General features: G+C 44.0%; 3 protein-coding genes across 4 annotated transcripts; 2 read left to right on the plus strand and 1 right to left on the minus strand.

Moving 5' to 3' along the window:
* Positions 1-428: 428 nt before the first annotated feature.
* On the plus strand, positions 429-4650 carry LOC127752517 (zinc finger protein VAR3, chloroplastic). Its single transcript, XM_052277924.1, has 4 exons — positions 429-1048; positions 1532-1791; positions 2211-2309; positions 2403-4650. The coding sequence occupies exons 1-4, from the start codon at positions 530-532 to the stop codon at positions 4375-4377; spliced, it is 2853 nt and encodes a 950-aa protein (XP_052133884.1). The 5' UTR covers positions 429-529; the 3' UTR covers positions 4378-4650.
* A 243-nt stretch (positions 4651-4893) lies between these two features.
* On the plus strand, positions 4894-7736 carry LOC127773598 (60S ribosomal protein L24-like). Of its 2 annotated transcripts, none has more exons than XM_052299727.1 (6): positions 4894-4997; positions 5970-6015; positions 6128-6203; positions 6295-6396; positions 6871-7019; positions 7378-7736. In XM_052299727.1, exons 2-6 carry the CDS (start codon positions 6005-6007, stop codon positions 7526-7528), a joined length of 489 nt encoding a protein of 162 aa, XP_052155687.1. In that variant the 5' UTR covers positions 4894-4997; positions 5970-6004; the 3' UTR covers positions 7529-7736. The 2 variants fall into 2 exon arrangements, with proteins under 2 accessions (XP_052155687.1, XP_052155695.1); XM_052299735.1 differs by lacking the exon at positions 4894-4997 and adding an exon at positions 5096-5117.
* Positions 7737-7816: 80 nt separating this feature from the next.
* On the minus strand, positions 7817-12146 carry LOC127756138 (pentatricopeptide repeat-containing protein At2g22410, mitochondrial-like). Its single transcript, XM_052281583.1, has 2 exons — positions 10585-12146; positions 7817-10115 (listed from the first exon to the last, which is right to left on the minus strand). Exons 1-2 carry the CDS (start codon positions 11974-11976, stop codon positions 8370-8372), a joined length of 3138 nt encoding a protein of 1045 aa, XP_052137543.1. The 5' UTR covers positions 11977-12146; the 3' UTR covers positions 7817-8369.
* Between the last annotated feature and the right edge of the window lie 17 nt (positions 12147-12163).

Consider the following 12163-nt stretch of genomic DNA (forward strand, 5'->3'; position numbering starts at 1 on the left):
ACCTCATTCGGAGTCATTTCGTCGCCACAAAGGGGCGTTGGTCCCTTGCGTCGCCGAAAGATCCCGTTTGCCAACCCGCAAATGCACAACTGAGACATGCATGGTCCCTAATACTTACAAAAACGTACTTACATGTATACACATACACACTGATGTATAATTTGTCCTGCATTTTCTGAAGGGATTCGTGGTGATGTTTTAACTGACGAATGGTTTTTGCTTTTCTGAGAGGAAATGTTCGGTGCACAAATTGCAGCCCATCACGGCCAGAGAAAGAACCCAATAACTCTGGCCCATCAAATTAACGCTTTCAAAGTTGGGCCGTCCAACGAAGAGGTCCGCGAGAAGAATCTAAGCCGTCCGATCACGCTGAGATATTTCCCCTCTCCTACGGCCTCCACCGTCCGTTTCTCCGTCCCACGGCCCATCATCCTCCCCAACGCCGGTGGCGCAAAGCCGCAAGCAAAACCCTTCCCTTCCTCGGAGAGAAGGTATCGGCGGCGAGATTTTCCTCCCTCTCGCCGTCGCCATGGGCGGCGCCTCCAAGCTGCTCTCCTCCCTCCTCCTCACCTCCTCGCCGCTCCGCCTCCGCCCCTCCGCCGGCGCCTTCGCGCTCTTCCTCTCCCCGCCCGCGTCCCGCCGCCACCTGCTGCTCTCCTCCCCGGCTCCCCTCCGCACCCTCTCCACCGCCTCCGCCTCCGCCGCCGCCGGCGGAGCCTCTTCGGATTCGTACAGCTCGGGCTCGTGCCACTCTCCTTTTCCCGAGTGGTCACGCCTGGTCGACCGCCTCTCGGCGGCGGGCTACGGCGCGCGCGCACCTTCCCCCGCCGATGAGCTCGACCTCGACCCCGAATGCGGCCTGTCGTCCGACGCTGAGGCCGCGGTGTCCTCCTTCCTCGCCTTCGCACGCGACCGGCCTGACCTCCTCAGGTCTCTGCCGAGGAAGGACGTGGAGGTCTTGGTGGCCAACGCGGCGCCGGCTCTGTTCAAGGACGGGGAGGCATCAGAGCTGCGTCTGCGGCAATACCTTGCCGGGGAAGGGAGCGATGTGAGTTCTTTCCCTGTTTTTTTTTTCAAGTTGGCTCCTTTGCTTAATGGGTTGTTGGTCTTGGTTGCAGTAGATTTTACTTCAATGTGGTCATCAGTCTTACTGATGATGATCTTAGTAAGCTTAAGTTACTGCATTAGTACGAGCTTTCAGATGCATAGTTTTTTTTTTTTCTGGTTTCACCTGGTCTATATTGATTGCGAGAATCTGAGACACTGAATCAGGAAGGGAGGACAGGAGGACTAAATGTGCCACCCAAAACATTTTGAGCTGAATTTTAAAAAGTCTAGCTAGTCATTTGATTTGTGTGCTTTATCACACTTCATGTTTTTTTTCCTATCAGTGAGTTACCTAGGCTAGTAGAAATGCTATATTCGTTTCAGTTTCAACCTTCAATTGTCATTACACATTTTAGATTCCAAAATACTATTGATTCATTCAGATAATAAAATGCTATCACTGAAGATCTGAAAATTTTACCAGGTGACTCAGTCAGAGAGAGCGGAAACCATCGATATTGTTCGGTACTTATTAAGTTACGCATACGGTTCTCCGGTCAGCTATTTGAAAGATAAGGAACTGACTGATTCAGCTGTGAGAAATATCTTGGCTGAGTTTGTAAGTTTTAGTGGATTTCCTCAAACCTCCAGTTACGCGGAATCAACAGCTAGGCAAAATACATTGGGCTCTAGGCCTCCAGGACAAAATATTGAAATGAAGCGAGGTGACTGGATCTGTACAAGGTATGCTAGTTCTCTACTTCTGTCTTTTTATTTTCTTGTTTGAACAGTTGCATGGCATTGATCACCTTACTTTAAGGAGTCAACCTACTGAATGTTGTCAGTTGTCACAAAGTATATTGTCTTAACAATCAGAACCAAGCAGGTTTTATTTTGCATCCTACCAAGCTTTGAACTTTTGATAACTTAATTTATGTTCAACCAAACATGACCAATAATTCTCATAATTTAGTTCAAAGAGCCAATCATTCCACAATGTTGACTTGTTTGAATGCATTTGAGGATATTTGCAGTTTTTGATTTTTTTTATTACTAATGAATTGTTTGCCCCCTCTTCGTCTTTCATAATATTACACTGAAAATGTGATTTGCAACCTTGTCTTTCATACTATTCCATTGAAAATGTGCTTTGCAACCTGCAGATGTAGCTTTATGAATTTCGCTAGAAATGCGAGATGCCTTGAGTGCAATGAGCATCGACCAAAGAAGATGTTGACTGGTGGAGAGTGGGAATGCCCTCAGTAAGAGATCTGGCATGCTTGTTCTAAACTTATGTGATTTGAGATTCATTTTTATTTCAAATTAGCTTACTTAACTTCTTTCCTCTTGCCAAGGTGTGTGTATTATAATTATGGGAGGAACATGTCATGCTTACGATGTAGTTGTAAAAGACCAGGAACAATACCACCAAATCCTGCTGGTGCTGGTTTAGATGGAGTGGCACAGTTTCTTAATACATCCATTGTTGGTAAATCTGAAATTGAGAGAAAACTCGCTGAAAATGACCAGAAGGCAGAAAGGTGGTTGAACAAAGTATCCCAACTTGATGATTCTGCTGATTTAAGTAGTCTAGCAGCCGACGAGGATTTTCCTGAGATCATGCCGATGAGGAAGGGGGTCAATAAATTTGTGGTTAGCACACGCAAGACACCATTGGAGAGAAGACTGGCAAATGCACAGTACAGCAGTAACAATAGCCCCCAAGATGGATCATCTGACTCCAAGATAAGTAAAACATTAGACAGGATTCTTGGGCGTTCTACATCTACTTCGGTGCAGAACAATCAATCTGGTGATGGAGATGTAAATACTAGTTCAAATAAAACAACAAGCAATCTTGGTGGCATTGATCCTGTTCCTTTCGTGCCATTATCTGCAGATCAGTTTGCTAAGCCACAAAATAGTTTTGGTGATGGACAATCAGACACCCAAATAAGTACAGAGGCTGATTCCATGGCAAAAAGCCAAATGGATTCAATGGAGAGGAGAGATGACAAGCGATCATTTGATACCACTGAGGAATGGTCCAAGAAAGTTGCAGAGCTCAGTAATGTAAAGGACTTTCCAAGTGCAATTTCTGATCAAGACTTTCCTGAGATTATGCCAATGAGGAAAGGTGAGAATCGGTTTGTTATTAGTAAGAAGAAAGACCGCTCACTGACATCGCCACAGTACAAAAGGCGCAGTGTGCTCGAGCATGCTGATAATTCCAATTTCATCCCATTTGTCCCATTCCCTCCTGATTACTTTGCCAAGAAAAATAAGCCTGTGGAGAATTCATCAGATGCAGGAATAGTGCCAGAAGGCCCTCCATCAGCTGAAAAATTACCAGAAACAAAATATTCATCTGGAAATCTGGGAAATATTCAGAACAGCTCACAGGTGATGGGCAGTCAGGCAGCAAACAACATGAACAATGAGAACAGGAACGGAAATTATCCACATCAAAACTTGAGTACAAGTGGTTATGGGTATGGTGAAAGCATCACTTATCAGCATCAACCACAATCTCAAGGGATGGTCGGTCGTTCTGGTGGTGCTTCTGAAACTGGCACTCGGAATGCAAACAACAACCAGGGAAGCTTTAGCGAAAGCAGAGATAGATCTACTTACAACAGGGGAAGCCATTCCACACAGCCACCTTATAAGTCAGGTTATGGTAACAATAACAATGCTTGGAGCAGTAACAACAATGGCAGCAATAATGCTTGGAGCAGCACCAGAGATTATGACAATGGTGGTCGGAGCGACAACAATCCCTATTACAACAGCAGTACTTGGAGCAGCAACAGCACCTATAGCAACAACGCTGCCTGGAGCAGCAATAGCAGCTACAACAGTAATGGTGCCCAGAGCAGCAATAGCAGTTACAACAGTAACAGCGCATGGAGCAACAATAGCAACAACAGTTGGAGTGGCTCATACTCTGATAATGGCGGCACCGGTAGTGGCAGTTCCACATCTAGACCTAACCAAACAGCAGGCTACTCAAGTTACGGAGAAAGTGCGAATAGAGGATATACTGGAAAGAGCTTGGAAGGATCTGCAGTGAAGGATCCTGATCCATTGGATATGTCTGAGGAAGCTAAGGCCGAGAGATGGTTTAGGAGGGCAGCACAGATAAAGGACATCTCCGAGCTCGCCAACATCCCTGACGAGGACTTCCCGGAGATAATGCCGATGAGGAAGGGCGTGAACAGGTTCGTCGTCAGCAAGAGGAAGACACCACTGGAGAGGAGATTAACATCACCTCAGTACAGAAGAAACCTGCCTATCGTAAGTTCTGAACCGAACGAAGACGCTAACTAAAAAAAAAAGGTGTGGTTACGAAATTTCCAGTGCAACAGCGAGGAGTTAAAACACCAAGGGCATTCTTTACAGCAGTTTTGTGATAATAAGCCAGCACAAGACGGTTCTCTGTATTGTAAAATTTTTGTTCTGAACCTTCCATTTATTTTGTACTTCCAGGGAATCCATGTTGCATATGAAACCTTCGATACTGAAACTCTGCATGACACTGTTGAACTATTACTTTTCTGCGGCTTCAAATGTCCAATCTTTCAATGAAATTGTTCTTTGGGCTCTAACGTTGCATATTCCTGTGGAAGATGTTTTTTTATTCCCGAAAATTATTCGCCATTTTTTTCAGTTTTCTTAATCACGTCATTTATTCAATTTGACTTAGCCGGCATCGACGAAGTTTGTCAAAAGAAAAACGAAAGGAGAAAAAAGAAAAAAACTCCATAGCCGACCCAGTAAGCCGTGGGCCTTTGTATCGAGAGAAGCAGTACTAGGTTTCCTCTGGAACGGCCCATTATTCCAGAAGGCCCATCTGCGAGGTCATCAAAACCCTACCCGAGCGGCCACACCCATTCCCCTACTCCCACCCCCCGCCGCCGCCGCCACCACCGCAGCTGCGCCGCTTCGAGGTAAATCTCCCATTCTTCTCCCCCTCGCTCGCCCTTCCTCTGCGTCCTCGTAGATTCGTCCGTGCGGAAGCAGTTCGTGCGGTGATTTTGCCTGTTCTTCCGTTGGATTTGCGAGTTCTGGTTGGTTTCTGATCCGAGGCTAAGCAACCAGTTCTTTAGTTTTGCCGTTCTATATTGGGATGTGTTCGTCCGTATCCCGTGCTTGAGTAGTTAGTACATGTTTTGTTGTTCCTGTGATCTGCATGTGTGTCCATGGTTCAAGCGCTAGGAATTCTTCTCCGAAGCGTAAATGATTTGCTTGCTGTACGCGATCTCTCTTGCACAGGCACTTGGTCACCATGCTAGCTGAAGTCGTGTGGTGGCCTAATCTTATTGCTGTGCAAGATGGACATGGGTGCACAGTTTGCAGCAGTGACTTCTTTGTGTCTCTGCTGTTAGTAGTTACCCAACAATCAATCAGTCTTTGGCTTGAAGGGTAAATGCCTGACTGGTGATCTGGTTCATGCTGGACACAGCCTTTTCTTGTTGCTTTTATACTTTTAGTGTTAACTGAATTAGAGCACAAGTACTGAGGCACTATGGATATTCTGGGTTGCATGGGAGCCTATTATTTGTTGTGCAAGATAGAAACGGGAACCCGCTTTGCAGCAGAGATTTAACTCAACTCTCTGCTGCCAGTAGTCGCCCAACATCATCCATTTCTGTCCTGAGATAATGGTGCAGTATGACTTGTGAATTATAACTGTAGCACCCCAGTTTCTTGGTTTCTATATGATCTCCATTAATTTTTTGTGCTTATATTGTTGATTATGCTTCCATGTTTCATTTTATCGTGCCCCATATTGTGCCATGAGTTGGTTTCTACATGTTCTCCATTAATTTTATGTGCTTATATTGTTGATTATGCTTCCATGTTTCATTTTATCGTGCTGCATGTGCTAATTCCTTCGTTTTTTTGCTTGTGGAATCCAGGCAGGACATTGTGAAAGTTTCCCAAGTCTGAAAAGATGGTTCTGAAGTAAGTTCCTGTACCTAACGATTTTGTTATGTTTAGTTGATGCCTTTTGATCTTTTTCAAAATAAGATCTCACCATGATGGTCTTTAATGTGTTGTTTTCTTGGTTTTACAGGACTGAACTTTGCCGTTTTAGTGGGCAGAAGATATACCCAGGCAAGGGTATCAGGTTCATTCGTGCTGATTCCCAGGTAACCCTCTTTGTCCATTGAAGTTTGAAAGTCCAATCTATGATTAAGTTAGGGGTCTTTTGCATACAATTTCAAGTGTTCTCTTCTGCAGGTTTTTCTGTTTGCCAACTCGAAATGCAAGCGCTACTTCCACAACCGCCTGAAGCCTGCCAAGCTTACCTGGACAGCTATGTACAGGAAGCAGCACAAGAAGGTGCAACATTTTCATCAGATTCATTCATATATTGGCATTCTCTGCCCATGCAATCAACAAATTCCCCTATTTCTGTGCTTACGTAATATAAATAACATGTTTATTTTGATGGTTTGCATGAATTTATTTAGTGTGGCAAGCACAGTGTCTAGAGTTCCATAAACAACACAATTGTTCCAAGTGGAAATGTGAAGTTTGATTCTGTATATCATAATGTCTTTTTGCTGGACACAATTTCTTGGGTAGCAAGCCTGTATATTGCACGTCATTGCAATTGTGAATATCTTATGGATACATGCATATGTTGTATCCTTGAGCCACATGATATGCAGTTATCCAAGTACATCTATCCACCCTTTGTTCATGTGTATGCTCATGTGCAGTTACCCGAGTTTTCTGCAGCAACTGGCTGGAATTGCTGCCTTATATCATGCCCTTGCTGCTATTTTTCTGAATTTCAACGTTGCACTGTAGGACATTCATGCTGAAGCTGTCAAGAAGAGGCGTCGCACCACCAAGAAGCCATACTCACGGTCAATTGTTGGTGCTACACTGGAAGTTATCCAAAAGAAGAGGAGTGAGAAACCTGAAGTCCGTGATGCAGCCAGAGAAGCGGCTCTCCGGTACATTTTCCACCTTTCTAGGCTATTGGTCTGCATTTACATATCCATTTAAATTGTTTTTTGAACTTGAATATTATTTATGTTGGTAAAGCTGAAATGGCTGATTTTAGCTGCTGCCCACATTTGTTCATTTTCATGTAATAGCTGTTGCTCCTTCATTTCAGCAGATTTATTTTTCTTAAGACCACTATTGTTGAATGATTCTGAACTTAATTGTGCATTGTTTAGTGCATGCTTGCATGCTATAGTTTGATCAATTAGCTTCGGGTGCTTCCTTTTGCCCCCTGAATATTTTGGGCCATGCAATTTTTTGCTCTCAGATTCAAACTAATGTGTGCTTTTGATATGTTTATAACAGTGAGATCAAGGAGCGCATCAAGAAAACCAAGGATGAGAAAAAGGCAAAGAAGGCAGAGGTGGCAAAATCTCAGAAGACACAGTCGAAGGGTGGTGCTACCCAGAGGGGTGCTAAAGGTCCTAAGATTGGCGGCGGTGGTGGGAAGCGCTGAAAGTCTCTTGCATCATAGGGAGAGTTCTTCTGGCTTAGCCTTCTCTCCGGCCATGTCGTAGAAACAGTACCTTGGTCAAGTTAGCCTGCCGTCTTGAATTTTCACCTTTTTCTGTGAGATGACTTGTCCTGAATGCTTCGGGTATTTTGTTAGTCAATTTACAATTGCACTTATGTTTGGCTATTATAAAATTATCAAGTTTTCTGCATTGACAATTGCGCAGTGAGTTTGATGGCCTTAATTTATTTGCCATCTGTTTTGATGTTTCAATCAGTCAGTGTGTTATCATGTTCTTACACCGTATGGTGGCAGGTGCCATCGCTAAAGACGTAACTATCGATACCCTCCTTTTTATTTAATATACAGGCATATGATTTATTAAGATGTTTGAAGCGAACTAGCAGCAGGCATATGATTTTTTTTCTCCCGAATAAAATGTGAAGACGGCAATTATTTTTAGTATTTAACATTGCAGTAACCTAGTAATAATCTACGCCCAAGACATCTTTACTTAGATTTTTATCTACACATTAAGACATCTTTGTATACTTCCATTTTTTTCTCCCGAATAAAATGTGGTGAAGACGGCAGTTATTTGTAGTAGGAAACATTGCAGTAACATAATAATCTACGCCCAAGACATCTTTACTTCGATTTTCATCTACACCTTAAGACATCTTTGTATACTTCGATTTAATCAGTAATAAAGGCTGAAATGACAGAAGTATGATAAATTTCCTCAGAAAAGTTGACAACTAGGCCTGAACATCTATATTCACACAGATTGACAGTATGATGCAATGTATGTCTTTGCTAGTCACGAACCTACGTGTTCGCCGGATTAAGCCGCTTCAACAGCACTGCACCCAGGAGATTTCCTCACATCAGTATCAGCCATACATTGCCTGACGTTCATAGCTTCGCTCCATCTATGAGCACTCGCATATGCATTGCTTAACAGAGTATAGTTTCCGCTGTTGCTGGGCTCTAACTCATTGAGCTTCTTGGTGACGATCTCTGCAATGGCTACATCACCATGCGTATTGCATGATCCCAGAAGTATCCTCCAAACAACAGGGTCAGGATCTATGGGCATCTCAGTGATGAATCTCAGTGCCTTCTCCAACTGACCAGCACGGCCGAGGAGATCAACAACACAGCCGTAATGCTTCATCTGGGGTTCTAAGCTGTAAAGTCTTTTCATGCTTTCGAAGTGGTCAAGCCCTTCCTCAACAAGCTTAGCGTTCGCGCAAGCGATCAGTACACCAAGGAAAGTGACTCCATTTGGTCTGAATCCTTCAGTAAGCATAGCTTGAAACAAATTCAGAGATTCCTTCTCGAAGCCATTGTTTGCTAGCCCTATTATGATTGAGTTCCATGACAAGGTGTCCTTCTCCTTCATTTCTTTGAACACTTGCAATGCTTCCTTGGCACTTCCACATTTCATATACATGTCAATCAGAGAATTCTCCATAATGGTGTCAGCTTTGATGTTGTTTCTCCTCACGTACTCATGAACCCACTTACCAAGATCAAGTGCACCCAAATGTGCGCAAGAAGACACTACACTGGCAATCACAATGGCATCTGGTTTCACCTTGGCTCTCTGCATTTGTCTGAAGATCTCAAGAGCATCAGAGAAGTGATTAGCTTGTGAATATCCAGATATCATAGAACTCCATGAAATCAAATCTTTCTTAGGAATTTGATCGAATATTTTCCTTGCTGAAACTATATCTTGTCCTTTTGCATATGCAGCGATCATTGCATTCATTGTTACAATGTTCCTAACCTTCATGTTAAAGAACACCTTTTCAGCTGATTGTAACTGTCCACGTCTTCCAAAGTAATCTACCAATGTATTGCCCAAGTAAACATCCACCTCAATGCAATAATCCTCTATGTACCTGACCATGTAATCTGCCATGCTATAATCTCCTAAACGAGTACACGCAGAAACAACCTTGACCATTGTAACCTTATCAGCTTTCACTCCTTCATTCTGCATTAACTTGAACAGTGCCAAAATATCTTTAAATCTATTGCACTGGCTATATCCACAGATCAGCGAATTCCAGGATACAACATCCTTAACTACCATCTCATCAAAAACAGATCTTGCATAACAAAGATTACCACAGGCAGCATATAGATGAATCAACGAATTGCTAACAAAGATATCTGAAAGAAGACCAAGTTTTGTTATATGGTTGTGCATCTGTTCCCCTTCATTGAGAGCATTGATTCTAGCACAGGCATTTAGTATGAATGGAAATGTCAGGTTGTCTGGCACCATTCCTCCTCCTTGTGCCTTCTTGTAGAAAGCAATGGCATCTGCCGGTGCATCACTTTGAGCAAGCCCTCTAATTAGGATATTCCAAAGAAAAGTGGTTGGTGCTTCAATCTGATCAAACACTTTATGAGCAAAAACCAAATCTGGTTGGAGAATGGCATAGGATCTGAGAACCTTAGACATTGCATAATGGCAATTGTACAGCCCAGAAACGATGTAATAGGCATGAAGCCTTTTTATGGCTTCCATCCTTACAATGTTGAAAAATGACTGAATTGTTCCATAAACAATGAGCTAGTTAAGGATGAGCAAGGACTGGATATAGTTCAGTACATCTGCTTCCTGCAAGGTATTAGCAAGATGAGTAAAGAAGTTTTTCCATCAAAAAAAGGACTGAAAGAATTAGTCCTTGATTGTGGGACAAATGAACAATACAGCATGCCGTTGAAGCTTATTAAAAGAGTTTATCAACCAGTGAATATAGAGGTTATGGGAATTTGGATACAAGCTTATATCATTAATGGTGATCAATTTAGCACTGACAGACAAATAAACTGTCATTTTAATTTTATTAACTTTCATGGAAAATAAAAAGGTCAAAGAATGCAATGAACCCAACCTTAATATGAAAGATCTTTAATCACAGTTGGTATAACATAGGGAGGTAATTCTAAGATTGCAACGGAAAACTCCCGACTCAATTGAGAGAGTTTCTTTCCAATATTTAGTCCTTATCCCAGGAATTCTACTGAGTCCCATCAACCAAAGCAAGCCCAGGAACCTTAACAGAATTCCTCTGATCGACTAGTTTTCGTACTATTTCAGCATCACTAAACCTACGAAGCTCAGTAAGCATATTGGATAGAACCACAAAATCACCACCAAATTCTCTTTCTAAGGCTAATATCTTCTTCATTGTCCTCTCTCCCATCTCAACTTCTCCATACTTACTGCAACAACCCAACAGTGTCCTCCAGACAGTTGCATTGACTTCCACAGGAAAATCTCTTATTATCTGCTCAGCTTCACACAAACGTCCAGCCCTACCTAGCATGTCTATGATACACCCAAAATGCTTGACATCTGGATTTACGTTGTATTCATAAATCATGCTTTTGAAAAATGCAACTCCTTGCTCTACCAGCCCTCCATGGCTACAAGCATGGAGGACACTCAAGAAGGTTATTCTGTTAGGTCTGATTCCAGCTCTTCTCATATCGGCAAACAGTTCGACTGCCTTAACTGACAACCCATGCATTGCAAAACCTGAAATTATTGATGTCCATGACACCAAGTTCCTTCTGTCCAGCATTTCATCAAACACCCTTAGCGAATTCTGAATAGACCCAATCTTGGCATACAAGTCTATGAGTGAATTGCCAACCCGAACATCCCACACAAGACCCTCCTTCTCACAATAGCCATGCAATGCTTCCCCGATAAGAATCTTTCCAACATTAGATAGTGCAGGAACAACTGCCAACACAGTTATCTCGCTTGGACTAATGCCTTCTGCCATCATGCGGCGGAAAAGAGCAACTGCCTCGACAGGGCAACAAGCACGCGTATACCCATCTATCATCCCGCTCCACGAAACAACATTCCTACAAGGCATCCGCTCAAAGAGCAGCCTCGCATACTCAACCTCGCCCCATCCAGCAAAGCCTGTTATCACCACATTCCAAGAAACCGCGTTCTTCACCGGCATTTCCTCGAACGCCATCCGTGCATCCGCCAGGCACCCGCACAAGATATACACATTGACAAGGGCAGTATGCACGTAGGTCTGGAACTCGAACCCCTTCCGTACGACAAGCCCATGGAGCTGCATGCAACACCGCGGCCACCCCAGGCCAGCGCAGGCCTTGAGGGCAAACGTGAAGGCGTACGTGTCGTCGGCCGCGTGCCACCGCGCGTGCCTGAAGAGCTGCAGGGCATCCTGCGGGTGAGGGCCATGCGAGTAGGCCTTGAGGAGGGCGTGCCACGGCGTGGGACGCCGGTCGAACACCTGGTGGGCAATGAGCTGGGAGTGGATCTGCAGGAGCTGGCGCCTCCTGTCCTGGTGCTCCAGGAGGAGCGCCACTAGGCGGCGGGCGGCGATCGCATCGACGGGTGGGCTTGTGCGCCCCAAGAAGCGAGGTGACAGCCCAGCCATGGACGGCTAGGACGCGTGGTTACCTACTACCTAGTCTTCCTCCCAAACCCCAAAACCCTAGCACAATACCCCTCTTATACTCTAGCAGTTGTCACTTGCTAGTGCAATCGATGTGGAAGGTGAAGCAAGCAGCAATGGAGAATTGGAGATTGGAGAGGAAGTCCATCGTTTTTGCTCACCTTGGGTT

This window comes from Oryza glaberrima, chromosome 1 (genome assembly GCF_000147395.1).
Source record: "Oryza glaberrima chromosome 1, OglaRS2, whole genome shotgun sequence".
NCBI lineage: Eukaryota > Viridiplantae > Streptophyta > Magnoliopsida > Poales > Poaceae > Oryza > Oryza glaberrima.

What these genes read in the sequence shown, in the direction of transcription:
- LOC127756138 (XM_052281583.1), bottom strand. Translation starts at nt 11,976, where the DNA reads ATGGCTGGGCTGTCACCTCGCTTCTTGGGGCGCACAAGCCCACCCGTC. An exon ending in AGGTTCCTGGGCTTGCTTTG is followed by an intron (nt 10,116 to 10,584) that starts GTTGATGGGACT and finishes ATCCTTAACTAG; the next exon opens with CTCATTGTTTATGGAACAAT.
- LOC127752517 (XM_052277924.1), top strand. Translation starts at nt 530, where the DNA reads ATGGGCGGCGCCTCCAAGCTGCTCTCCTCCCTCCTCCTCACCTCCTCG. An exon ending in TTGCCGGGGAAGGGAGCGAT is followed by an intron (nt 1,049 to 1,531) that starts GTGAGTTCTTTC and finishes AAATTTTACCAG; the next exon opens with GTGACTCAGTCAGAGAGAGC. An exon ending in GGTGACTGGATCTGTACAAG is followed by an intron (nt 1,792 to 2,210) that starts GTATGCTAGTTC and finishes TGCAACCTGCAG; the next exon opens with ATGTAGCTTTATGAATTTCG.
- LOC127773598 (XM_052299727.1), top strand. An exon ending in TCATTCGTGCTGATTCCCAG is followed by an intron (nt 6,204 to 6,294) that starts GTAACCCTCTTT and finishes TCTCTTCTGCAG; the next exon opens with GTTTTTCTGTTTGCCAACTC. An exon ending in GCCAGAGAAGCGGCTCTCCG is followed by an intron (nt 7,020 to 7,377) that starts GTACATTTTCCA and finishes TGTTTATAACAG; the next exon opens with TGAGATCAAGGAGCGCATCA.